At 43.1% G+C, this 27,001-nt stretch overlaps 1 protein-coding gene across 15 annotated transcripts in view; it reads left to right on the top strand.

The window, feature by feature from the left end:
- Positions 1-27,001, top strand: part of LOC105495829 (neurexin 3) — a 1,710,602-nt gene that overhangs the window by 91,728 nt on the left and 1,591,873 nt on the right. For 6 of the 15 annotated variants that reach the window (XM_071099270.1, XM_011765653.3, XM_011765659.3 and 3 more), the window contains exon 3: positions 21,041-21,058. The exons of the other annotated variants lie outside the window; for them this stretch is intronic. In XM_071099270.1, the coding sequence (XP_070955371.1) occupies positions 21,041-21,058 (18 nt within the window). The remainder of the gene's footprint in view (positions 1-21,040; positions 21,059-27,001) is intronic. 15 annotated transcript variants of the gene reach the window in all.

Here is a 27,001-nt window from a genome sequence, read left to right as displayed (position 1 = left end):
CTTGGAAGCTTTAATTGGGAGACTGGGAGGAAAGGACATTCAGGGCAGCTCTATGAGAGAGCAGCACGCTGTTTCCAGTTGTTTGCAGTAGTTAATGTGGTTGGACCAACGAATTGAGGCCAATGGAATGGTAAGGAGAGGATGAGTTAGGGAGAGAACGTCTTAACTGCTTTGTAGGAATTTTGGACATTATTTTTTCCACAACTGGGAACCACTGGAATTTTTTCAGTTGAATTGTGACACAGTCAGATTTGAATTTTAGAAAGATGACTCTAGGACCAGTTTGTACAATGGATTAATGATAGAAAGGCTTGAGCAGGGAAGCTAGATAGAAGCTATTGTGTGGTTTTGGTGAGAGAGGAGTCTGTATTAAGGGGTGGGTAGTGATGGAAGAAGGGCCGATTACAGAGATATCAAGGAGAGGAACTTGATAATTAGACAGGCATTAATTTTAGTTTTGGAATCAGATTGCCTGTCACACTAAACTGCAAATTTGGGCAAAGAATTTCACTTCTCTGTATTTCCATTTTGCCATTTGTGAAATGGGGATGATAATAGTGTGTACCATTTAGGACTATTATGAGATTTCAATGAGATAGTGCATGTAGAGTGCTCAGGACAATGCTTGGCACATAGTAAACCCTTAGTGAATGTTAGCCATTATTGTAATTGAAAAGAGAAAGACAGAACTTCAGTAATATGCCCTTCTGGTTGTAGGAATATAGCACTGGAAAGCCATTGTGAGGAGCAGGTTTGGGGTGAAGATGAGAGAGAAGTAAAAATAGATTTTGATTTGGCCATATCCTGCCTTCCCTTCAGAGCCTATAGGACTCTTGTGGAGAGATGTACAGGGGCAGGTGGGGGCAATTATTGGCATTGACTGGGGGAGGACGGGGGCTGCCACAAGTGTCAGGGTGGTGGTTGTTGTGGTGGGAAAGGCCTGGACATGGATAAGGCTGCCCAGGGAAGGAATGTAGTTTAGAGGAAAAGGAGCCTAGATGCAGAAACTTTGGGAACTGTAATATTTAGGATGGTAGGGGAAAGGAATCCATAAGATAGACTACAGCAGATACCCAAACATGTAGAAGGAAACTAGGAGTGAAAAAAATGCTTTAAAATTCTTCACTGGTGAATACGTGAAAGAGTATACCTTCTTAACCTGGTTGAAATTGGGGCATGCATTTGAAAACAATAAAATGATAAAGAATTGCATCATTTAGTTTCAAAAACTATTCACTTTGGTTTTTCTTCTACCTTCAATGTAGTGAGGTCTGATCATTTAAGAACATTCCTGGCTGGGCATGGTGGCTCACACCTGTAATCCCAGCACTTTGGGAGACTGAGGAGGAAGAATCACAAGGTCAGGAGTTCGAGACCAGCCTGGCCACCATGGTGAAATGCCGTCTCTACTAAAAATACAAAAAATTAGCTGGGCCTGGTGGCGGGTGCCTGTAATCCCAGCTACTTGGGAGGCTGAGGCAGGGGAATCGCTTGAACCCGGGAGGTGGAGGTTGCAATGAGCCGAGATTGTGCTACTGCACTCCAGCCTAGGCGACAATGTGAGACTCCATCTCAAAAAAAAAAAAAAAAAAAAAAAAAAAAAAAAAAAAAAAAATCCTACGCATAGAAACTTGTGTCTTATATGCAGGTGATGGTGAACCTGAGGGTTTTGAATGTTTTTGCACATGACGGAGTTTCTGGCTCTTAGAACATCAGGGTCCCATAAGAGCAAGAACTCAAAGATCTGAAAGAAACAAATGCAGAGAAATGAAGTGACTTACCCAAGATCAACAAATTGGTATTCTAATTTGAACCTTGCACTTTTTTGAGACCATGTGAAATGCTTTGGCTAAGTTTTTCTTAGGGTCTGGTGTAGAACCCTTGGGGGTGCCAGTGCTAAAGCTCAGCTCAAAGCCATACACCTCTAGGGATCAAGGGAAGAAATTCCCCTACCTCTGGTCTCTGTGGGCTGAAAGAGCGAGATGCCCACTTAGGAGATGCTGGAAGCCCTGGCTCAGCTAGCAATATAAGTGCTGGTAATTAATTCACTTGTGGTTTCTTTATCTCTGCCCAGGGGTGGGATGCTTGGAAAGACAGTAAAATAATTTAAGGAAATTGAGGCTCAGCTCTGGTTGCCTGCTTGCTGCCCTTCCTTCTGCCTTCAACTGTCTAGGACTGGGGGTGGGGGCTGTGTCTGTGCTCTGAATGCTTGCTGTGCATCAGTTTTCCAGGAATTTCAGGACACAGGAATTATCACCCAGCTGTGTTGTGTGTTGCTGTTCAGCAATCTGAAGTTGCTTATCTAGCGTAAGTCAGAATGGGGAGCCTAGGGAGGAGGGGGAACGCCTTCATTTTTTGAAGCAGAAGAAATTGAGGTATTAGGGGCCCAGCTGGTATGCGATGAGAACCAAGAAATGGAGCTTACATGGACATGCATGCTTTACACAAACTCTCTTACTGAAACTTGGCTATGTTATCAGAAAGGTACCTCTTTCCACTTCATCCAACAACAATGCACACTACTTGAGGTTCACTCTGTGTCAGGAGAAGCATCGGCGGTAAGACTGGTGAGCAACACAGGCACATCCTGCAGCTTAATTAACCAAGCAATTATAAAGTGGTGTATGCTTTAAAGGAGACATATGTATAACAGCGGTCTCTGTGGGTTTATTGGTCCCTCTTCACATATGGCAGAGAAAAGACCTTGTGAAGCTCAGGAGTGTGATTAAGATACTCCAAGGAATCACACACAGGAGGTCCAGAGCTTTTGCTGGAGTCACTGTTCTCAGACTGGCTCTCCTAGTCTGGGTTTGTTGGCTGAGGACCACAGATGAAGCCAGTAGACTTGGGACTTAGACTTCTAAGTTTAGTGCCCAGCTCTAATCATGCTCCCAAGTAGGCCTTGATGATGCATTTTAGTTTCATGCAAGTTGATATGATATGACTCTGTGTCCCCACCCAAATCTCATCTTGTGGCTCCCATAATTCCCACATGTTGTGGAATGGAGCCAGTGGGAGACAATTGAATCATGGGGGCAGGTCTTTCCCATGCTATTGTCATGATAGTGAATAAGTCCCCCAAGATCTGATGGTTTTAAAAATGGGAGTTTCCCTGCACACAGTCTCTTCTCTTGTCTGCCGCCATGTGAGATGTGCCTTTCACCTTCCACCATGATCGTGAGGCCTCCCCAGTCATGTGGAACTGTAGGTCCAATAAACCTCTTTCTTTTGTAAATTGCCCGGTCTCGGGTATGTCTTTATCAGCAGCTTAAGAATAGACTAATACACAAGTCTTGTGATTTATTACCTTCTTATTTTGATTAGGTAAATTTAATAATAATGACAGTTAACTAATTCTCATGAAGCAGTTACTGTGTGCTGGGGACTGGTCTAAGTATGTTCATATGTGACTTCCTTTCATTCTCCCAGTTGCTCCTACCCAGGAAGCAGATGGTGGTTGTCCTGGTTTTACAGATGAGGAAACTAGCTGAAGAGAGAAAGCAGTCTATCTAAGGAAAGAGCCCAGGCAGTGGATGTGGAGTTTGAGCTCTTTACTCATCTCTCTCTGCTACCCCCTGTTCAATCTGGCATTGAATGGGGGCTCCTGTGGATATCAGTGACCCAACCCTGTCCTCGGCTGGCCCAGCTGGGGTGTCTCTAGCATGCAAAGACACTGCCAGTATTCATTGACCTGTCTTTTGACCTTCTCCCTCTCTTGCACATAATTGATGTGCTCTGCTCTGATCCTGATTCAGACACATGTTCTGCAAAGAGAAACATACAAGCTGCCCTGGACCGCTTTTTATTCTATTGTCTTATTCCATCTCACTGGCCATCACTGAGATGGATCTAGAACCATGCTTGGGCTAGAATCCCATATTCTCTCCATCTTTTAAAACTTATGACCTCCAGGTAATTTTTGTTATTGTTTTTATTAGTCTGTTGTCCACCACTATCCAAAAAGCTTTTTGTCAAGCTTTAGTGAAAATCTTTTACTTGTATTACATTGTAAAGTGAATATTATTTCAATTACATTGTACAGTGAATATTATTTCAATTTGTGTATTTCCCCAACTCATGCATTTTGTTGCTTTACCCCTTCCCCCTCTTAAGCATCATAATCCAACCCTCTTTTATGAAACTGACTTAGGGAGGCAAGGTGACTTACAATAGGTCACTCAGGTAGCAAGTGCTGGGGACTGGGACTAGAACCCAAATATCCTAACTCCTAGCCTAGCACTCATTCCCCTATATCACTCTGAAAAAAGATTTTGGCTAAGGAGAATTAATTGATTCAAAAGAACATCAATTGCCAAGCACAATCAGGGGTGATCAAAACAGTTATGGTGCCTGTCTGCAATAAGCTTACAAACAAGTGGAATCTTTTTATGGAAAACATAAACCAGTAAGTGTGTAATTACTTGTAATGAGTACTGTAGATGGAAGAACAGAGTGAGGGGAAATCTAATGAAAACCAGGGTAGTCAGGGAGGTCTTTCTGAGGAGGTGACATCCAAAGATGAGAAGGAGCAGGGAGAAAGCCAGGGAGCGGGGCTGTATGTGTTCATTGTCATTTGCTTGGCTGAAGAACAAGATTGGTTAGTTTAATACCCTTGGCCAGAACTATGTCTTTCACTTTCGTGTATTTGCTTGGAGTATGGTTGATAGGTAGTGATGGATGGATGGATAGAGGGATGGGTGGAGGACTGACTGGGGATGGGGAAAGAGAGAAGCCATCAGTGTGATAGGATGAAGGCAGCTGACCTTGGCTGGTAAGTGGACACACACATGGCCCTCTCCTTCCAGAGTGCAGAATCTTGGAGGTGAGGATTTGGGGGTAGAATGTCTATGTAAAGGAAGCTCTCTTGTGGGAGAAGGGTAAAAATGAAGGGCTGCTGGGACAAGAAAGCGATAGTGTAATTTGCCACCAGTCTTGAGAAACTTATTGCTCGAATAGCTGCACCATGTGGCTCCAATCCATAGTGCCATAGATCAACCTGAAAATTCCCAGATAGCTTCTCCTTCTTCTTAATGTCTCAGTCCTGCCCTCCCAGGTCCTCCCACCTGCCACAGTGTATTTTCTGGGTACATGAAGAGAAATGGGATGTTATCTTGATAGATCTATGCTCTTCAGCTGTTGTTTGCAGGGACATTTATATTCCAGAACATCTAAAGGGTTTTCAACTTAGAGGAGTAGTGGAAAATGAGGCTGGGGAGTCAGCCTGATTCTCGATGGGCCATTCTTCCTTGGTTTTAGGCCAACATCTATTGACCTATTACTACACTTGGGGCACTGTGAATAGCTTCACCTTTTATTCCCATTTTACAGATGAGGAGACTGAAACCCAGAGACTTCCCCATCTACCCTCCACCCAGTAGTACAAAGATACACAAGGAGCTAGAGTGAAGTTTTTCTATTCTGCATGAAAACAATAAAAGTAAACAAACAATGTAGTACATTTTTGGTGAAGTCACTTTTTTTTTCTTTGTTTCTGGGATATGCCCTTTTATTTTTGGGGCATGAAAAGACCTTTTCTTTTTAAGATAATATGATGATATAAAGTGTCAGATTTTAGTTTTTGTTCTTTCTTGGTAGTAGAGAAATACAGTTGGCCAATGTTAGTTTCCAAAATTGCTTTAGGTATATTAGAGGTAAATAAACTCTATCAATCTGAAGACCACTGTTGCAGATGTTAGCTTAGATTCCTTTAGGAGTAAATTATTTGTATGATTTTATTCACTTTTTATTCTGATCTTTTATCAGAAAAACGTGCAAATAAACAGTAGCTCCGAGACCGTATAATTTATTTTTATTCAGCATTTATCAAGATATTTTGATTGTACAGTTTTGACCCTGAGACCCTTTACCTCTATGTTGGCATAATCAGATTTAGACAAAGACTGTAGCATTTTTATCAAGGGAGTATTTTTCAGAAGCAAACAGTGCAGGGGTCATATAATTCCTCAATTCATTTTTTCTTCAGCACAGTTAAACCATTCCTTATTTTTTCAATTCAGTTTTATCTTACTGAATTATCTTTAACAAGATCAATTCTGCTCCATGTGCATTCTATAATGAAGATTTGATTCATCAATCAGTTATTTTTTCTGTGCCTATCAAATTTTACCTACACAGCTTCTACTATTGTGAATGTTCTTTTGTGGCCATTATTTCTACCACATCCAATTTTCTCACATCAGATTTGCAGGTCTAGATTTTGTCAAGAATGTTTGATTCTTTCTTCAATTTTTTAGTCAATAACAAATTTCACGATGTGCATTTTTAGCTGCTGTCAGTTCTATTTTGTGTGTGTGTGTGTGTGTTTGTGTGTGTGTGTGTGTGTGTGTGTGTGTGTGTGTGTATTTTCCTGACAGGTCTAATTTTTTTTCGGGTCAGTTTTGCAGTTTGAAAAACCAAATCTTTTTCCTACAACTAAAGTCAGTCCCTTTCCTAATAGTTTCTCAGGAGTGTGTCCAAAACATATTCAAGGAGTCAAAACATCAGGGTCAAAATAGCCTGTGTTGTTTACAGAGACCAGCCACCCAGAAGGATTAAGAAACTTACCCGAGGTCATACATAAAGTGGGCAGCAGATGTCTGTTGGGTCACTTTAGAATATACAGCCCCTCTTGTTCAGTGAGGGGCAGAGTAAGGATGTAAAACTGGGATGAGCTTGACCTTGTGCCTTCCTCCTTCTAGCTTCTACTTCCCAACCCCTCTGCTGAGCTAACAGAATTTCCACTGACCCAGCCTCCCCAAGAAATGGCAGCTGGGGCCACAGTTCCAAGCCTCTTGACTTCTCCGTGCTTCCTAGCTAGGTCCGCCTTAAGCTGTGTGTGCACTGGGGTGGCATGATTTACAAATAAGCAGGACCAAAAAGGAAAAATCCTCTCTTGTGGAAAATTAGGTCAGTGGCAGAGTTGGGGAGGGGAGGGAATCCGGGCCCTGTTCTTCCATCCTTCAGTTCATTCCCTTTTCCTGAAGCCAGCAGGGTAGAAGCCGATGGTGCTGTTGGGAGCAGACATCTGGGAGTGAGGGAGTGGGGAGCAGTGCCCATGCACATGTTCTTATGTGGATATGTGCGAACATGAAAGTGGTATGTTTTGCAGCCACTTGGGACTCCCCTGTCTCTGAATGTATTTGTCTGGATTACTCTAAGGGGGATATTAGTGTTGTCTAATAACAGCCTTAGATTTATCAGGGGATTTGTTTGATTAATTCCAAAGCAAAGTACAGCAGATAGATTAGAGCTCAGCCAGTGCAGTGGGTCTATACTACCTATCTCTGCCCTTTCTAATTCCTCTTGCGGGGGGTCCCCTCTCCGTCTTTGTTGTCCTGACGGTTGAAGGCTCTAATGTTTAAGACCCCACTGTGTGATAGGTAAAACCATTTCCCACTGCTAAAATGCATGAGTGAGTGTCTGGGCTTAGAGATAAGTTTCCAAGTTCACACTGTTGTTTCTCTACAAAAGCTGGAGAAATTTGGCTACTTGCTTTTCTTTCCCAGTTGCCACTGCCATACTCTTTTTTTGAATACTAAAAATATTTTATTGCATTTATAAACACAAGCTTTTGGTGATAGATTGTCACTGAGTCCTTTCTTTATTGAGAAGTTGTAGGGCAGGAGCGGGAGTAGAGAATCCTGTAATTTTGCTTTACAATTTTTTTTCAGGGTGCACCTGTTTAAAGGTGTGTAGAGGATAATGAACTAGGGGAGGTAGAAGTAGGTTAGACTTAACAGATTTTCAACAAGTTACCCAAAACCAGTGGTGGTAGGTGGCATCCTGATGCCTGCTAGAGTTGTGGAGAGGGGAGAGGACACTGATGAGGCAGATGATATATTAAGAGTTAGCAATAAAACACATTTGTATGGTATTTTGTATTTTTAAAGCATTTTCATATACATTATCTCATTTGAGTATCAACCCCCTAAAATATATTCTTCTATTTTATATAGTAGAAAATACTGGCACAAAGAGTTCAAGGTCATTCAATGAACTAGTGACTTTTAGAACTGACACCACCTCTAAATCCAGTGCTTGCTCCCACCATACTCTTAATGCTGGGTTCTTCTCCCAGACCCCCAGTCCAGGGTACCGGTACCCCAGCAGAGGCACAGTGGGACCCGGGATGCAGATGACCTCAATTCTGATTTCAGCTCTGACATTGTCCAGCTGAGTGGACATGTTAATTCCTCTCTCTTGGATCTGTGTTTCCTCTTCTGTGCCTAAAAGTGTCCTAGACAACTCTACAGCACTGATCACAATTATAATTAATTAATTGCTTGTATGATTATTTGTGGCCCATCTTCCTGGCTAGACTCTAAGCTCCAAGAGTGCAAGACCTGTGTCTGTCTTGTTCATCTGCCATCACCCCAGTGCCTAGTACCGTTCCTGGGACATAGATAATGTGCAATGAATATATGTCAATGAAATGAACCTGTACAATGAAAGGAATGAACCTTACTTGAAATCCTAAGACTCTTCGACTTTTCAAATTCTCTGCTTTTTCTCTATTATCTCTGAAACAATCTCAGAAACACCCCCTTTTTTGTTTTCACTGTTTTTAAACTGTCTTTAGAGTACAACAGAAGTTATAAGATAAAAATAGTGATTAATAAAAATTCTAATTATAACTCACAAAGCATATTATTAATATGTGAATGTGAAATTGAAATTCTTTTTAGGGACTCTCTCTCCTCTTAATCTGTGTTTCTTTCTTTCTTTCTTTTTTTTTTTTGAGATGGAGTCTCACTCTGTCGCCAGGCTAGAGTGCAGTGGCATGATCTTGGCTCACTGCAACCTCTGACTCCCTGGTTCAAGCAATTCTCCTGCCTCAGCCTCCTGAGTAGCTGAGATTACAGGCATGCACCACCACGCCCAGCTAATTTTTGTATTTTTAGTAGAGACAGGGTTTCACCATGTTGGCCAGGATGGTCTTGATCTCCTAACCTCATAATTCACCCACCTTGGCCTCCCAAAGTACTGGGATTACAAGCATGAGCCACCATGCCCAGATTAATCTCCGTGTTTCTTGGAAGCAGAATGTCTCCTTGTCTGGGTTTCTGAGCTCCCTCTGAAAGGGCCTGCCGACTCCTGTTGAGCCTTCGGAATGGGACTGGTACTCATTAGTAGGCAATATGCATGGACCTCAGACTCAAAAAAGATTATTTTAGGTCCAGAGCTTTACAACACCTCCTTACTTTACAAAGGAGAAGAAATCAACCTTGCTCTTTTTTTTTTTTTTTTTTTTTAAATGGGGGAAATGGAGGGGTACAAGGGAAAGCTGAAAAGCTGCCAAGGGGCTTAGAAGTCAGAGAGTCTTCTAGTAGGGCTACTTGCTTTCTTCTGGGGTTCCCTAGGTCACTAGAAACTCATTCTGTCAGGGCAAGGACCCATTGGGAGGCATTCAGTTGAATGCTCTCTTGAGCCAATATGTTACCCCTTCCTTCTCAAGTTCATCACAAACCGTGCTAATCAACCATAAACTTCTTTTTATCCCAGGCCCATGTGTAGCTTCAAACTCTTTCTTAACACAGTATTCCAGGATGACAGCAATCAAAGAACAGGGAATTAATGTGTGCTGAGCATGGTGTCAGGCAGGTCATTAGGCATTTTATAAACAATTGCCTCTTTTGATAAGCTTGACAACTCTGGAATTGATATAATGACTCCCAATTTACAGATGAAGTTTAAGGGACTTATCCAAGGTCAAATAATGAATAGCAGTATTGGCATTTGAGCTCAAAACTTTCTACATACCTCTCAGTGAGCCCAGCCCTCAGGGGTGTCCATCTGACCATCGGCCCATATGGTGAAATGTCTTTACAAAAAATTCCTCAGCTAGGTGCAGTGGCTCACATCTGTAATGCTGGCACTTTGGGAAGTTGAGGTGGGAGGATTGCTTGAGGCCAGGAATTTAAGAACAGTCTGGGCAACAAAGTGAGACCCCTCTCTGTACCAAAAGATAAAAAGAAATGTTAGCCAGGGTGGCATGTGCCTGTAGTCCCAGCTACTTAGGCTGAGCTGGGAGGACCAGTTGATCATGCAGCTATACTCTAGCTTGGGTGACAGCAAGATACTGTCTCTTAAAAAAATAAAAGATTTCTCTCCACTCAGTTGTTGCTGTCCATCCTAGGGGGACATTTTAAGGTTTCTCCAGTCAAAGACTTTGAAGCATTCTCTGTCAACTCTAAACTCCCAATTAGTGCTAAGTATGGTAATAGAAGACCATGTAGAGCCACACTATCATGTTGACATTGTCTCTTGGTTCATGAGATTGGTGACTAACAGCATCAGAGCCATCTTTTTGAGTCTCTAGTGCCTAAGTCAGTGTCTGGCATGCAGCTATTTTGAGTAGAACCAGACACAAAGGGTCAGGATGAGGACGAAAAAAGGATGAGGATAAAGGCTTGTGGTAAACTGTAAACCTTCCCAGCTTTTCTGAGAATCCCAAAGCCAGCCTTTCTCAAACTGTGTTCTGTGAGATGTTACTAGATTTTTAATGGGGAGATTGAGGGAGAATTTTCAGTGACCTAAAAACATATATCCCCTATGGACTATATCTCCTCTTGGACTCCACAGTGTACCTTAGTATAGATGAAGTTTTCTGAAGACTTGGGATATTAAAAAACAAACTTGGTGTTTTCTAAATTTAGTGTACCACAGATTTTTTTTTTTTTTTCCCAAAGAACACCTGTTCACATCTTGCTGGATGTTGTATTTTTATGGAATTTAGTTCTGGATATGCTACCCCAGCTTGTAATCCTTTCTCTGAAATGTGGCTCCTGAGATCCCACGCAGCATCGGATGTTGCACATACAACAATGCACATTATACTCTAAAATACTTAATGACCATCAATTCCTTCTATACTTTCCAATGGTCTCAGCAAGCACACACTAATTTCCTGAAATTTGTCCTTGTGTCCTAAAGGATGATAGATTTGGGTGGTGAGACCAGTAAGAGAAGAAATATTTGTGGTTGGAAGTGTGGTACTATGGGAAGGAAAAGGAGTTTGGAGTCAGAGAAATCGGAGTTCACAAGCTGACTATTATTTATGAGATGAGTGAACTTGGGCATATTAACTTCCCTGAGCCTTAGTTTCCTTGTCTGTTAAGTGGAATAACAACAGTATCTACATCAGTAGGATTAAATGAGGTTATTTACATACACTGTAGTTGTAGGGGCCTGGTATACAGGAAGCCCTCAGTAAATGGCAGGGATTATAATCGATAATAATCCCTGCCCCACTGTCTTCTGGATCATGTTTTTCAAGTTTCTTTTATGATGTTATTGTGAATAGGGATCCCACTTAAACCTTTTTTTGACACTAAGATCTAGCATATTGGCTAATAAGGAATTGCCCCTCATTAGTATTTCTGGACTGAATAAATGAATGATATAGCACTCTGTTGTTTACAAAGCACTTACATATTTATGCCTCATTCAAACATCGCAGCCACCTGGACATGCACCTAGTGTCATTCTTCCCAGTAGTTGGGGATATGGAAAATGAGACTCACAGAGGCTCAGTTGGTGAAAGTCACACAGCTAGTAGGAAGCTGAGAAGTCAGGCCTCAAAGCCAGGGCTTCTGTAACTAAAATGTGGACTGTACACACAATGGAATATTATTCAGGAAGAAAGAAAATTCTAATACATGCTACAACATAAATGAACCATGAGGACATTATGCTAAATGGAATAAGCCAGTCAGAAAAAGACAAACACTGTGTTATTCCACTTATATGGGGTACCTAGAATGGTCAAGTTCATAGACATTGAAGTGGATTGTTAGTCTTCAGGGGCCAGGGGAGGGGGTGAAGGGAATTAGTGTTAATAGCTATAGAGTTTCAGTTTTGCATGATGGAAAGGAGTTGTGGAAGTGGACAATGGTAGTGGCTGTACAACATTACGATTGTACTTAATACCACTGAACTGTACACTTAAAGATAGTTATGATGGTACATTTCATGTTGTATGTATTTTATCATAATTCAAAAAAACTGGGAAAGCAAAACTAGTACCAGGGCTTCTGACTCCAAACTGAGGGCTCTGTCCCACACCCTGTTATCAGCACCTCCTACAGAGGAGCTATGGTATGCCTCCTATTCCAAGGCACTTTATTTTGTACTGAATTGAAAAGTTTGCAGAACTCACCTCCATTGAAACCCTAGGAGACCCACCTGCTTCTGCTAGAACATTCATCCTATTGGCCTAAACTCTGGGAAGTCGGAGTCTTTCCAGAGAGTAGGGACTTCTTTGAAAGAGGGCAGATCCTCTGTCTCAAGGAAATCACTGGGGTCAAGTAATGCAATAATTATGATTGCCAACCTCAATGACTACTTCCTGTGTGCCAGACACCTTGCTGAGTGCTTTTGCATACATTAGTTCTTTATAATGCTTACATCAGTCCTGCCAGGCAAGTAGACTGTCCCCATTTTACAGATGGGGAGGTTAGGGCTCGAAGGGGTTGATTAACATGCCTGAGCTCATGTGTGCAAGAGCCAGGATTGTCATCCAAGTCTACCTGACTCTGGAACCTGCCTCTTAACCTCTATGCGATCTAAGAGGAGGGCAGAGAAATTGGAGATGTCTATGTCTAGAGTGTTTTCCAACATAGGAATTGACAGATTTCTCTCCCCTCCTATGATACACTTTTCCCTCTCCTACCAGATGATGGGACATCCTCTGATTTAGGCCAGTTTCTGTTTTGATTTCCTGGTGTCCTCTGAGATGCAGATGTGTATTCCTTTCCCTGGCGGGTCATGCTGCAGTGTGAGAAGGACAGCATCCATTTCTTTCCCTAGGAAGTTGATATGTGCATCCTGTTCCCTGGCAGTGCCCATCTGCTATGAGGACTTTCCCAAGGCCCTCACCCTGTTGTGTGGGAGACTACTGCAGGTGCCAACCTCACAGCCTAAGGCTGGGAAATATTATTCGGCTGGAAATGCCTTTTGTTTGCAAAGCTTAAACAGGTCAATAGAAGCTCAACTTGTCATTTTCAGTTTACAAGAGATGAGTCAACAAGCCAGCAGAAACAGTAATAATTTCAATAAGTTTCTTGAATGTTTACTATGTGCCTGGCATTGTGCTGAACAACTTTATATGGATTATTTCACTTAATCCTCACAATAGTCATATAAATTAGGGACAATCAGTTCTGTTATAACACTTGTTTTGAAAATGCAAATTTGTTCAAATGCAATTGATATTAGGGAACATTTTGAGCATAATAATTCCGCTTTTGATTATGCATGATTTTGTCCATAAGAAACACTAGGTGAAGGCAGAAAACTAGCCAGCAGAAGCAAGCTGTGTAGGAACACTCAAAGTGTACACATCTCAAACCTGTACCAGCAACTTCAGCTACCATGTGTGTTATGAGTCCCACCCCACAACTGATGTTTCAACTTTGTGTCCAATTCCAGGAGATCCTCTTCCTACACTTTACAACAATTCATAAGCTTCCCACTTTCACAGACAAACTTCAGGTCTGTTAAAAGTGCCATATTTATTGTAGTACTTATGTACTTCTTAGTGATTTAACATGTATAAAACTGCTTCCTCTATTTTATTATATGTCACTGATGAAGTTTATAGGTGTTGCACCCCAACTTCATCTTTCCAGTTAAGCTCTGTGATTTTTACTGTATGATTTTGCACAGCAAAATGACTTTTAGGATTGCATCTATGCTTCTGGAAGAACTGACTTTACTACCATTACTCCTGTGTGGCAGAAGAGGACCATAAAGCTAAGAAATTTGCCAAAAATATTTTAAGTGACAAGTGGCAAAGCCAGGATTCAAACCCCGGGCTACCTTACTCCCATGCCTGTACTCAAAATTTCTAAAGCATTAAAAAATAAAAAAATTTAAAAAAAAGGCTGTCTGCACTGGTCTCTGATTATATCTGTAACAACTAGATTGCCTCTTCTCCCAACTGTCAGTCAAATCCTGGTTCCTCAAGCCAGAGCCACTGCAAGTATGTGAGAACCCCTGAAGGTGTTTGAGTACAGCAGTGACCCGGCCCACAGAAATGCTTGCCTTGGTCCTTCCTCTTCCCCTCCTGGCCGCTGCCTGCCCAGGCTGACTGGTGCCTGATATAGCTGCTACTGATGCTCTGTCTTGCAATCCGGAGTTATTAGCATCAAAGAACAAAAGCAAACAGCACCAGGGCTCTGGGGCTCAGTCCTCTACGAAGGTAGATGAATGGACCCTTATGTCAGGGATAAAGCTAACACGACCCGGCCTTTTATGGAGACAACTCTTCCTGTGTTTGAAGAGCTCAGATACTGAGAGCCAGAAAGAGCCCTAGAACGAAGGAAACAGCCTCCTCGCTGCTGGAAGTTTGCTTTAGTTCTTAACTAAAAAAATTGTTTCTGTGTTTGTTCTTGGAGAAGAAGGGAAAACCTTATGTTCATCTTCCCCGGGGGCAGGAGTCAATAGGCCATTGGGGAGGTGCAGTCTTTGCCTTTTTCTTTTTTTTTCCTTCTAACGTTATGGCTCAGTGTAATCCTCAGTGGAAGACCTGCCCTGCTATCTGAGAGCCTGAGGCAAGACTATACATGGAGGCCAGTGGCCAGCCTCCCTTGTCTCACTGCTAGCACCAGGAAGGCCCTCATGCATGTTTATGTGATGCCCCAGCCTGTAGAAGCCCACAACTCCTGCAAGCAGCTTCTTCCTGGCCACTTCTTGACACTAGAGTGCACATACCAGTAGGCTGGTCTGCTTTGAGAGAATGGACCCTGGGAAGAGGCCCATGTGGATTTGGAGCAAGTGGGCGAGGAATTCTGGGTACCAGAGCATATTCTATAAGGGTGGGGGCAAGTGTTGCTGGCTGTAGGTGGAAACATCTATTTGACCTGTGGACTCTTCAGTTCCTGGGCTGGGATGTGAGTGCAGAATGAACACAGTGGGCCCCTCTAAAATATATAGCCCAGGGCAGGGGCTCCAGTTGCTCAGGCCTATGGCATTACTGCATTTCACCCCTTTCCTCTGACTCTTGCAATACCTTTTTCTTACTTCCGTGAGATGCCCGATATTCTCATACCTAATTTGTAGTTCCATGGGTCAAATGGTTTCTGTCCTGGTTTGCTCTTACATTGAAAAATATAGTTTGACCCTTACCTGATGCGCTACTGAGTCTGAGAGGTATAATCATAGTGCATCCTCTCTAGATCTTAGTTTCCTTATCTGTAAAACAGGATGAATAATGTTTCTACCTGTTATAGGGTTATAATGAAGATTAAATAAGATGATGCATATGGCTAGGGTAGGATGCCAACTCCTTTAAATCAATCTTATTTGGCTGTAAGCTGTCCTTTCTTCTGCAGTTTACCCCCAGTTTTTGTCTCTTAAAAAATCAATATGCACATATGTATATACACATATTTACATAGATATTTCCTCAGGCCATCCTGGGGCCCAGTGCTGCTTCCCCATACACAGACTCCAGCCTGTATAACAGCACACAGAGAATGCTTAATAAACATGAGCTTTATTAGGATTAATATTGCTTTTATCCCATTTTGTCCTCACGTTCACCCTCTGATGGGGTGATACTGCCAGGACGGTAATTGACAGAAAGGGGAATCCACAGCTGGGTTTCCAGGATTCAGGCTCTGGCTCCACAGGCTGTGTGACTTTTGACCAGTTACCTACGCTTTCTGTGCCTCAGTTTCCTTATCTGTAAAATGAATGTGGCAATAGTTCCTACCTCATTGGGTTGCTGTGAGGCACTTAGAACAGTGCCTAGTACATAGACAGCCCTCAGTCAATGTTAGCTGGTGATTTTATTACCTTCATATATGAGAGGACAGGAGTATTCTAAAAATCGACCCCAAGCCCTTCCTCTTGTCACGCAGAAGCAAGGCAGACAGAAGGGATGCAGCTGCAGGTGTTTCTGACCCCTTGCCTTGCTGCGTCCCCATTTCCCAGGGTCTCATCTGTACAGCTCCCTCTGCCTGTGGATGCTACTGTTAGACCAGCTGGGGTCTGGGTATGGAGGAGCAGCATAGGGCCCCAGGACTGGCCAGAGGAAATACACAGGTTAATATGTGTGTATACATATGTGTTTATCAATTTGTAATAGACGAAAATGGGGGCAGATTGCAGAAGAAAAGGCAGTTGACAAACCAGGTAAGATTGATCTAGGGGTGGTAGCATTTTCCCCTGTGCCAGCACACTCCTCAGCTACCTCTTGCTGTTTTATTTTCTCATACTGCTGGGCCTGTAGTTTTCCAGAGCGCCACTGCATTTAAATCTATATTCTATTTTCTCTCCTAGAAAATAGGTCAGACTCAAGGCAGAGTTCACCAGGTGGGGTCCCGGAAGGTTTGACTGGGACTCGCCTACAGGAGGCTGGCTGTGCAGCCTGTCCCATGTTCCCCAGAGCTCCTCCAGAGGCATGGGGGAGTTGAAGTAGCAAGTCGGGGAAACTTGGACTCATACCTGTCCAGATGATCTAGTACAAATGAAGGGTGAGGTGGGAGGACTACCCCGGCTGAGCTAGATTCTGCAAGTGCAATAGTGGTGAATGATGGGTCCTTTCTTTTCCCCCCAGTGGTAATGTATTAGTCTGTTCTCATGCTTCTGTGAGGGAATGCCCGAGACTGGGTAATTTATAAAGAAAAGAGGTTTAATTGACTCTCAGTTCTGCAGGGCTGGGGAGGCCTCAGGAAACTTACAATCATGGCAGAAGGGGAAGCAAACATGTCCTTTTTCACATGGTGGCAGGAAGGGAAGTGCTGAACAAAAGGGGGAAAAGCCCCTTATAAAACCATCAGATCTCGTGAGAACTTATTCACTACCACAAGATTAGCATGGGTGTAACTGCCCTCATGATTAAATTATCTTCCATTGGGTCCCTCCAATGACATGTGGGGATTATGGGAACTACAATTCAAGATCAGATTTGGATGGGGACACAGCTAAACCATATCAGGTTAGAAGAACCAGGTTCCCCAAACTGCAGAAAATTGTTTCCCTTGGACTTGAGGATAACCATGCTGAACATATGCACTTGTGGCTGAAGTTATTGTTGAATATGCAATAAGTGTCCATGGGGCTCTGAGTGGAGGCAGGAATGCCCTAATTTACTTCTTCCCTGGTTGTGATGCTGAACAGAGTGGGTGAAAGATGGAGGTGGGTTTCCAATTCTTTCTTTCCTGTTTTGTTCCTACTGTTTAGAGCATGGAGATCCTAAGGGAGATAGCTGCAACTGGTCCAGAGCTAGTTTTCATCAGGATTACTTTTTCCCCCGAATATTTATTGAGTACCTGTTACCTACTGAGGACGTGTGTGAATGGTAGAGCTGGGAAGGTGGGAGAGGGAAGGTAATGTGAGCCAGTCCTCGGTTTTTCTATCATAACGTAGAAATAACTAACTGAGCAGATACAGCCTAGATATTTTGCATTTGCTGTTCCCCTGCCTGAATAGTCTTTGTCAGGTATACATAAGAATGTTTCTCACCTTCTTCTGGTATCAGCTCAAATACTACTTCCTCAGAAACACCTTCTTTAACTACCTTCTCTAAAATGGGGATACTTTGCTGGCACTTACTCTACTTTTCCTTTCTTCATGGCTCCAATCACTATTTGACTTTATATATCTGTTTTTATTCCCATTAAAACCCAAGAGTATTGTCTGTTTCATTCGGCTTATGTCTCCAATGTTTAACGCAGAGTTTGGCCTATGATAGATGCTTTGTCAATATGTATTGAATGGTGAATAGATGATCTTCATTGATAAAACTCACAGAAATAGATACTTTTAGTATCTCCATTTATACATGAGAAGTTTGAGGCTCAGAGAAGCTAAGATACTTGCCTCTAGATGAGGGGGTGGAGCTGGGATTTGGTTCTAGGTCATCTTAATCCCCTTATTAAGAAAAGCTGTTTTCTTCTATGCTCCCCACATTTTTAGGTAAGCTGTCTTCACGTGGTAACAAAGATGGAATATGGCAGCTCTAGAGAAATGAAAGCACCCCATTTCCTGATAATTCCAGTAAAATTCCATGGGTCGACTCTTGTTGGTTGGGCTTGGGTCACGTGTCTGTTCCAGAGCCAATTATTGGAGATAGAATATTCTCAAGACCTGGACTGAGTCACTTTACTACCCTTGGAGCTCAAGTGGGAGTGGGTCACCTCTAGCAAACCACGTGGGCTAAGGCTGGGAAGGGAGGCTTCCCTGGGAAACAACTGAGGATTGTTACAAGCAGAAGAGGAAGGGGATGCTGGATAGGCAGTCTGGTAGATGGACACTGCTAAGGTTTTGATCTTTACTTGCTAGCCATCCCCCTCCTTCATCTACCTCTTGCCTTTACCATTTCATGCTGTTAGTCAGAATTGAGTCCCGAGATTCAGGTCACTCACTGCTTCTTGGGCCAGGGGCCAGGTGATAATGTGTCTCTAGTCCTAAAGTTGGAATAATGCTTAGACCTGCCTCCAGGTCAGTGCCACAGCTAGGAACTGAGCTTGGACCTTGATCCCCAGCCAGAAGGTTTTGTTCGTTTGTTTGTTTTTGGTGGGATTGTTGCCCCTCTTTGACAGGAATAGGTGTAGTATTTTTACATACAGGACTAGAACTATGCCAAATTGAGACTTGAGGAGGGAAAACAAAAGAAATAAGGATGGAATTTGTTTTGATCCTTGCTTCTGTTCACTCCTTCACTTCGCACTGAGGAATGGGGTGGGAAAGAACCAGAGGGAGGGGAGATCAGGAGCAGACATCCTTATTCGTAAGCAGAAAAGTGGAACCAAAATCACTGGCTTCATTCCTGTGATTTCTTAGTGTTTCCAGTGAGCCATCTGGTCAATATTTTTTTGTATTTCTGTCTGTGGTAATTCAAACTGATAACAATCAGAGTCACTAACATTTATGTAACATTTGCCTTGTACTTAGTTCAGTGCTTTACAAGTATTTAATCTCATTTAATTCTCATAACACCCCCATGAGGGAGGCTCTGATATCATTCTCATTTTATAGCCAAGGAAGATGACTCTTAGAAGTTTAATGATGAGTCCAAGGCCACAGAGAGGCTGGGATTTGAACCCAGACCTGTCTGTCTCTGAAGTTTAAGATCGTAATCACATCCCCAATGGGCTAGTAACCGGTACTGAAAAACCTTTGGAGTTCCAGGGAATTCTGTCTCCCTGGGACTTGGTGTCCCTAAAGATCCTGTTTGTATGAGCAATGGTGTTGACATTCTTCTGCCACAGAACTCAGCCACATGTAAATAGTTTGATATCCTGTTTAATTAAGGGGTATTTTAATATCTATTCTAGGCAATCCATCAGTAACAATTAATGGCCCTGCCTAGTTATTTATACAACACTTTTTCCCTTTCCACCTCTTCTCTTCTTCCTGCCACTCATCCCTAAATCTAACACACTAGAAAACCTGAAGTGGGGGTGTGGCTGAGGCATGATTCAGAGCTTTCTAGAAGTTTCTTTGGGCAGATACAGCTTCTAGGGGAGGCAGGGTGGGGGCTAGAGAAGTGCTCAGCTGTTGCTATGGGTATGTTTCTCTTTCGTTCTGGACCACAGCTTAGTTGGTCAGCACCTGGATTTTCCTGCGACAAGAGCCCTAAGGATACACTGGAACTTTACAAATCTGATTGCAGGCATTTCATTATTGGTTGGCATGAAGAACATTACCCATCCTGTTCAGGCAGCAAATTAGAGGCACAGAGAATAAACCATGACCCACTCATAGGGTAGTTGGGAGACGCTCACCCAGCTTCCCCAGGGCTTCAGCATGATCGCTTTAATCTGCAAACCAAATTCAGTTCCTGTATGCTCTTGAGGGACCTAGGCTTCAGTTGAATGGAATGATGGACTGGGTGGGATTCAGGAGATCTAGGCTATTTTCTAGTCTCTGCCCCTGAAGTAGCTGTGTGACCTAGTACAAGTCTCTACTTCTTTCATCCTCCATCTTTACAAAAAAGAACTAAACTAGGTACTTAGTGTCTGTGGCTACTCCAGATCCACTGTTCAGTGATTCTAAGTGAGCTATCCAAGACTGCCGGGTTGGTCAGTGGTTTCCTGAAGCAGCCCCTTGTTCCTTCTCCTCTGCTGTGGTATATCCTCTCAGATTGGGCCTAGGGGTTTTAACAGTGCCTTGGGCTGCTCTGGGTTATGCTTCCCCAGCCCAGTTCTATTTCACATCTGAGGAAAGGATGAGGAGATTATGTTGTTCATGGAGCTGATAGGAGTGAAGCGTTCTTCATTTTCTGAAAGTTCATTGGCTTAATTCAAATATCAACCTTTCTAGGGTTGGGTGTTTATTCGTAGTTGTCAAAAGTGATTCCAAATGGCAATTTCTGTCATTAGTGATGGGGTGAAAAGCAAGGAAAACAATTAAAGGAGGAGGCAGGATTTCAATTTGTATGATGAATGATCTACTCACACACAATCTCATGCACACACACTGCTGTCTGTGATGAAGCGTGGTCACTGGGTATACTGGGGAGGGGGGGATTTGTAAATATTTTGTGATCTTATGTCCTTCAGTCCTATGTGGCGAATAAATCTGTAACTTGCTCTTAATTGTTATGCCTCTTTTGCTTGTTTCTCAAGGGAGTGGTCCATTTTTACTTTTTCTCTCTGCTGGGAAACCTTGCTTGACTTCATGTCCAGTGTTTGGTATCTGAAGAAGAGGAGGAGGAGGATTTTCTTTGGTGTCAGTGTGCAGAAATCAACCAGAATATTTTAACCAATATTCTTGCAGGATTCCAGTCTGCTTGGCTGTTTGAAGCCCTATCTGATTCCAGGATGATGTCTTTCCGGACAGATGTGAAGCTTACCTCTCTCGCTACATGCAAAGTGAAAAGGGAGCCTGGCCCCTCGGCTTGCATGGGTGGTTTTTGGGTGAAGGTAGAACTAAGTGCTCAGAAGCTGAGTACCTTTGGGGCTTGCATGAACTTGATAGTCATGCAAGTGCATATTGCATTGTGTGTGTGTGTGTGCTGCTAACACTCTTCTTCCTTTTTCTCCCCCTTTCTCTCCTCTCCCTTTCCCTCCCTTTGAAAATGCTGCCACAGATGTCAGTCAAGGTCCAGGTGAGTCTTTGTGTTTGCACAGCTGCTGTGGGAATTTCCCCTCTGCTAGATTGTGCATGGTTTGAGTCTGAGTGAGACTTTTAGAGAGACAAAATTCTGAGTATATTGCATTTTCACTGATCTAGGTTTAGAAGAAGAAATGCTTCGAATTAATGGATTTGTATTGGTTTTGAAGAACCATTTTAAAACCAAAGGAATATGGGTCTCATACTTAATATAATAACTTCCTTCTCCTTAGTATTTCTGGGTGATTCAGAAAATGAGCATTTTTGGGAAAGTATTTGTAAAGATGTTCTTAGATAAGTATTCTCCAATTTAATGAACAGGTTTTGCTTTGTCTTCCACACATCTGCTTATCTTTTGTAGCTTCATATGGTTGAAAGCAGAAGATATGACATACGTAGCATGGAAAATATGATGTGGGTGAAAGGAGCTTTCTTTCTGTTTATTCTAAGAAATGTATTTTTCACAAGGAAATCAGCAATATTTATTGTTTTTCCTGGTTATGTAAATAATACATGCTCACTGTGGAAAAAAAAGTGGGATGGTTTGAATAAATGGTTTTTGTCAATGGAAAAAATAAAAGAACCACCTTTATAATAATTAAGCATTTCTCTTTTTAAAGTGTGTCTTCATCCAGAGTCCTGGTTTTAAGCGTTGTGTGTGTATAGACAAATATATATGCACACACACATACATAGAATCATGTGAACTGATGCAAACATTTATGGATAAGTGTCAGATGACTTAGAATGGTTTGGAGACTATTCTGAACTGGCTAGAACTTTGAGTTAAAAAGAATAATTAACTTGACCAAATAGGAAGGGAGCATCATCTCAGGTGTTTTCACATATTTTCTTGTTTAGTCCTTTTAACATTTATTTTTTTTTATAGCATTAATACAAGATAAGTATCATTATATTCATTTTAATGTACAGGAAATTTAGGGCCTGTTAGGTTAAGCAGTTTTGCCCACGGTCATAGAGCTTGTCAGTGGTAGCACTGGGATTTGAACTTTTGACTCTCCATTGGAACATGCTAGGACTCATGAGTGAAAATTCTCAGTGATTAAAGATTTTGTAAGTATTTCCTAATGAGACTATTGCTTATTTGTTTGTTTTTGCTTAGAGATAATATGACATTTTCTTTATTAGCAGCCTTCTTTCTGAATGAATGTATCTTTTTATTGTTCTTAAATATCTAAAATAACCAGACTTAAGTAACATTCTTCTGATCATTGTTCTATGTGGGATCGTACACCACATAAAAGTAGAATACAGTTATTCTACTTAATGCAGAGAGTTTCTCTCCATTTTTTCCTGCCTGCTCCCTACCTTTGAAAATAATTGGTGTTTGAACCAAAGCCCAGGACAGCATTTCCTAGGAAGATGCCATTAAGTTTATTATTTCTATTTAATAATATTTTAGTTCAATCACTCACTCAACGAATATTTATGTTCCAGGAACTGTTCTAGGCCATGGGGACAAAACAGTGAACAAAACAGAAGACAGTCAGTACCCTCATGGACCTTTTATTTTGGACAGAGGCAGACAATGATCTAAAATGTACACACAGACACACACATATCTATGTATATATACACATACTTTATATGCATACATATATACATGCATATATGCATGTTATGTATATATTACATATATATAGTGTCAGGGGGTGGGTGAGAAGTGCTGTGGAGAAAATTGAAGCAGGATAGAGGAGAAGTCCCTAATTTACAATAGGCAGTCAGGGAAGTATCCTCTGATAAGATGATATTTGCTGGGAAACCTCAAGGAAGCGAGGGAGTAAGCCCAACACCTTGTTTTGTTTGTAAAGTGCCACGTGGCTTCTTCTCTTTCTGGTTCCCAGTAGAGATGTGACCAGGGGTCATCACATAGAGCTGGGCCCTGCTTAGGGTCTCCCAGCATGGGGGTATGAATCCAGCCTTTGTTCCTCTTGCCAAGCTGTGTCCATGCGGCTGCCTCTGACCAAAGGGGCATCTTTTTCTAGTGCTCATACAGGCGCCATATTGGTCCTGGGTGAGATAACATGGCGGAGTGAAACACAGTGGACCAATAGGCCTTCTGCCATCCTTTCAAAGGGGTAGAGGTCTGTGAGTCACCCTTCCTCAGATAACAGGAACTATGATCAGCCTGACCAACACCATTTCAATTTCATGGCTATTGTCTCATTTTGTTCTCTTATCCCTCTGAGGTGTGTAGCCTGAGCGCCATTTCAGTGCTGAGGAAGTTGGGGCCCAGGGAAGTTAAATGATGTGTGACGGTCACCCAGCTGTTGAGTGGCAGGGCCAAGAGGGGATTGCAGCCTAATTTCAGATCTTGTGCTCTTCATTCTGTCCTTGAGGTGTCAAGGGCTGATTACCAATCTTGTTGCCCTACCAACCCCTTGCTTTTTCGTGGTTTCTGAGCCTGAAGCAAATCACTGGTTTGGACCCTTCCCTTGTGACCCTGGACGTGGCAGGAGGTGGCCTGAGCATGCCCAGCCCTGGCTGAGGTCAGCGGGGGCCTCCTGCCTCTCTGAGCCCCTGGCCAGGCATTCTGGAGCCAGCAGCACTGTGGTTCTGAAACAAGAAGCCTTTAGTGGTTCTCTGACTTTTTTTTCCTTCCCCTCAGGAAGACAAATTGGGGATTTTATGAGCTAATGTAACTATTTACCAGAGGCCACTGGAAGACTATAAAGGGACGATTGATTAATTGATTAATTTTACATGTGGAGGAGATGAGTTAGAAGTAACCCTAATGTAAAAGTCTGAGATGGGGCCTGGTGGGCAATACCTTTCCCAAGGTCCCAGAGACAGGCTGGGGACTTGGAGCAAGAGCCCAGGGCACCCAGGAAAAAGGGGCAGGCACATTTTCTTCGACTTCATGGGGTGAAATCCACATTCCCTCCTTGTAGCCTTTGGGGAGGAGGTTCAGAATAATAACAGTAACAATAAGCACTTGGCAGGTGCTGAAGAGGGCCTGGGAGCCCAGCTCTGACATTCTCTTAACCCTCCATGTCAGCCCCTCCAGGTTGGTGTTACCATCCTCAGCACAGAGGGAGAAAAGTTGCTGCAGGGAGTTCAGTAACTTGCCCAGGTCACCTCCTGCTAGTGACTAGGCCAGGATCCCGGATCTGTCTGCCTTCAAAGCTTGTGCTCTTGTTCTTCCAGACCCTGCTTTTCACATGACAGAGCTGTGGGCCAGGCTGTGTCCTATTTGTGTCTGCATTCCCAGCTCTTTGCATGGCACATGGCACAGAGTTTAACCTCAAAAATTTCTATTGAACAAGAAGTATGGCCACAAGCACATGGGAAATTTTGAGTTTGTAGGGTTCCAAGACATGGTGGAGCTTAAAGGGTATCCTGTCCAAGGAGTGCAAACTCAGGCCCAAGAAGGGAAGGGACTTCTCTAAGGCTATGTAACCCATTTGTGGCCTGGCAGGGACGCCTGTCAGGTGCTTTATCCCATGCTTTTGTACATTGGAATTTGTCACTGGTCTTCCTGGGCTGCTTGTAGGGCAGAGATGGGCATCTCTGCCCTGTCTTAAACCCTCCCCTGCCTTTTGCCTGTTCCAGAACTCTCTGGAAGCCATTTGGAGGTGACGAAGAGACAAGAGTAGTCGAGTAGTCAGTTAGAGCACAGGGAACAATTCTGGGACCTTCTTCTCCCCTCCCTCAGTGCTTGTCCCTCCTGCCTGGAGGGGCTGTTTATGGTGCTCCAATGACAGCCTCTCTCCTCAGAAGGGATAATTTCTCAAGCTCTGTCTGCTGATTAGACCTGGAATTTAAATGAATAACTGTGACCTTGTGGAAGTGCCCTAGTTATTCAGAGGCCCGATGAGGAAATAGGCCTCCTGCTTCCGTCCATCAGAGCCCTGGCAGGCACGGCGGGAGGGGCTCCTGTCTGCTGGGCCCCCAGGAGGCCTCTGTCTGCTGTTGCCAAAGGAACAGACGCCTTTGCTGGAGCCTTCCCCTACCCGCTCTTGATCTCCGCCCCGTATTGTCTTCCTCCTCCATTGTAAGTCATCTCAGGCTGTCCTTGGGGAGGGGACCTGATTATATGCCTGGACCTTGCCCTGTCTCCAGGGAGCCACTCAGTCCAGCCTGAACCCAAAGCCTGGAGGCAGCGCGAGTCTGACTTGTGTTTGTGGACACAGAGGGGATGCCCTTGAAGCTTGTTGCTCACAGGGTGACCTGCAGGACCGACCAGCAGATTCTCAGGCCTACTAAATCAGAATCTGCATTTTATCAGGACCTCTAGGTGTATACTCATTAAAGTTTGAGCCACACTGAGCTCAAATTCCCACTCTCTCCTCCCCTTTGGGACACTCCTCAGTAACTTCTTTACTGAGAAGTTGCAGTCCACCTCGCTAAAGTCCTCGCCTTCCTCTCTTGTGCTGGGCGCAAAATGAGATATCTGATCTGGTTGTGGCGAAGAAGAAGGAGAACGAGATTAGGGAAGGGAATGAGAATGAGCATTTACTGACCACTTAGTCTGTGCTGGTCACTGTTCAGGCACACTCTGTCTGACACCTTACATCTTTCACGTAGATGTAAGGTGAGATAGCATAGGATGGAGCAGGAGTTGGCGAACTATAGCTTGAGGGTTAAATCCAGCTTGCAGCCTGGTTTTGTATGGCTTGAAAGCTAAGAATGGGCTTTACATTTTTAAGTGACTGGAAACAGTCAAAAGATGAACAATTTGTAAGACAAAAATTTTATGAAATTTGAATTTCTATGCCTGTAAAGTTCTTCGGGAACATAGCCACACCTATTCCTTTATTCCTTTATGCGTTGTCTCCGGCTAACATTTTTTTTTTTGAGATGGAGTTTCACTCTTGTCACCCAGGCTGGCATGTAATGGTGCAATCTTGGCTCACTGCAACCTCTGCCTCCCGGGTTCAAGCAATTCTCCTGCCTCAGCCTCTCAAGTAGCAAGGATTATGGGTGTGTGCCACCACACCCAGCAAATTTTTGTATTTTTAGTAGAGATGGGGTTTCACCATGTTGGCCAGGCTGGTCTAGAACTCCTGACCCCCTGTGGTCCACCTGCCTCGGCCTCCCCAAGTGCTGGGATTACAGGTGTGAGCACCTCACCTGGCCTGTCTTCAGCTACTTTTGAGCTGCACAGGCAGAGTTGCATAGTTGTGATAGAGCCTCACAGCTCCTGAAGTGTTTACGATCTGGCTCCTTATTAAACAAAAGTTTGCCACCTCTGTCTCTATCATGGCACTATGACCTATTCAAGTTACTTTACCTTTGTTGGGGTTCTACTTCTTTCATCTGCAAAATAGGGAGAATAAGAGAACCTGCCTCATGGAGTTGTTTCGAAGATTGTGAGCTTGTGCATGTAAAGTCTTTAGAACAGTGCCTGGCACATAGTTAACCATATATGAAATAGCTATTATTACAAATGTGAAAGGAAAATAAATCTTGGGGCCCTCAAATCACTAAGCTAAAGGGAAAAGTCAAGCTGGGAACTGCTTAGGGGAAACCTGCCTCCCATTCTATTCAAGGTCACCCCTCTGCTCACTGAGATAGGTACCTATCTGATTGCCTCTGTTGGAAAGGCTAATCAGAAACTCAAAATAATGCAACCATTCATCTCTCACCTATCTGTGACCTGGAAGCCCCCTCCCCACTTCCTGCCTTGGCTTCAAGTTGTCCCACCTTTCCAGACTGAACCAATGTACTTCTTACATATATTGATTGATATCTCATGTCTCCCTAAAATATATAAAACTAAGTTGTTTTATGTATTTTGGGCACATGTCAGCAGGACTTCCCGAGGCTGTGTCCCAGTGGGTCCTTGGCAAAATAAACTTTCTGAATTAACTGAGACCTCAGATTTTCGGGGTTCACATAAGTTATCCAGTTGATCCTTTAAGCACATGTTTCCATTTTATAGAAGAGGATACTTTGGCTCAGAAAGGTTTTTTTA

The sequence above is a fragment of the Macaca nemestrina genome, chromosome 7, assembly GCF_043159975.1.
Source record: "Macaca nemestrina isolate mMacNem1 chromosome 7, mMacNem.hap1, whole genome shotgun sequence".
In the NCBI taxonomy this organism is placed as follows: domain Eukaryota; kingdom Metazoa; phylum Chordata; class Mammalia; order Primates; family Cercopithecidae; genus Macaca; species Macaca nemestrina.
This window is presented reverse-complemented; position numbering and strand designations above follow the sequence as displayed.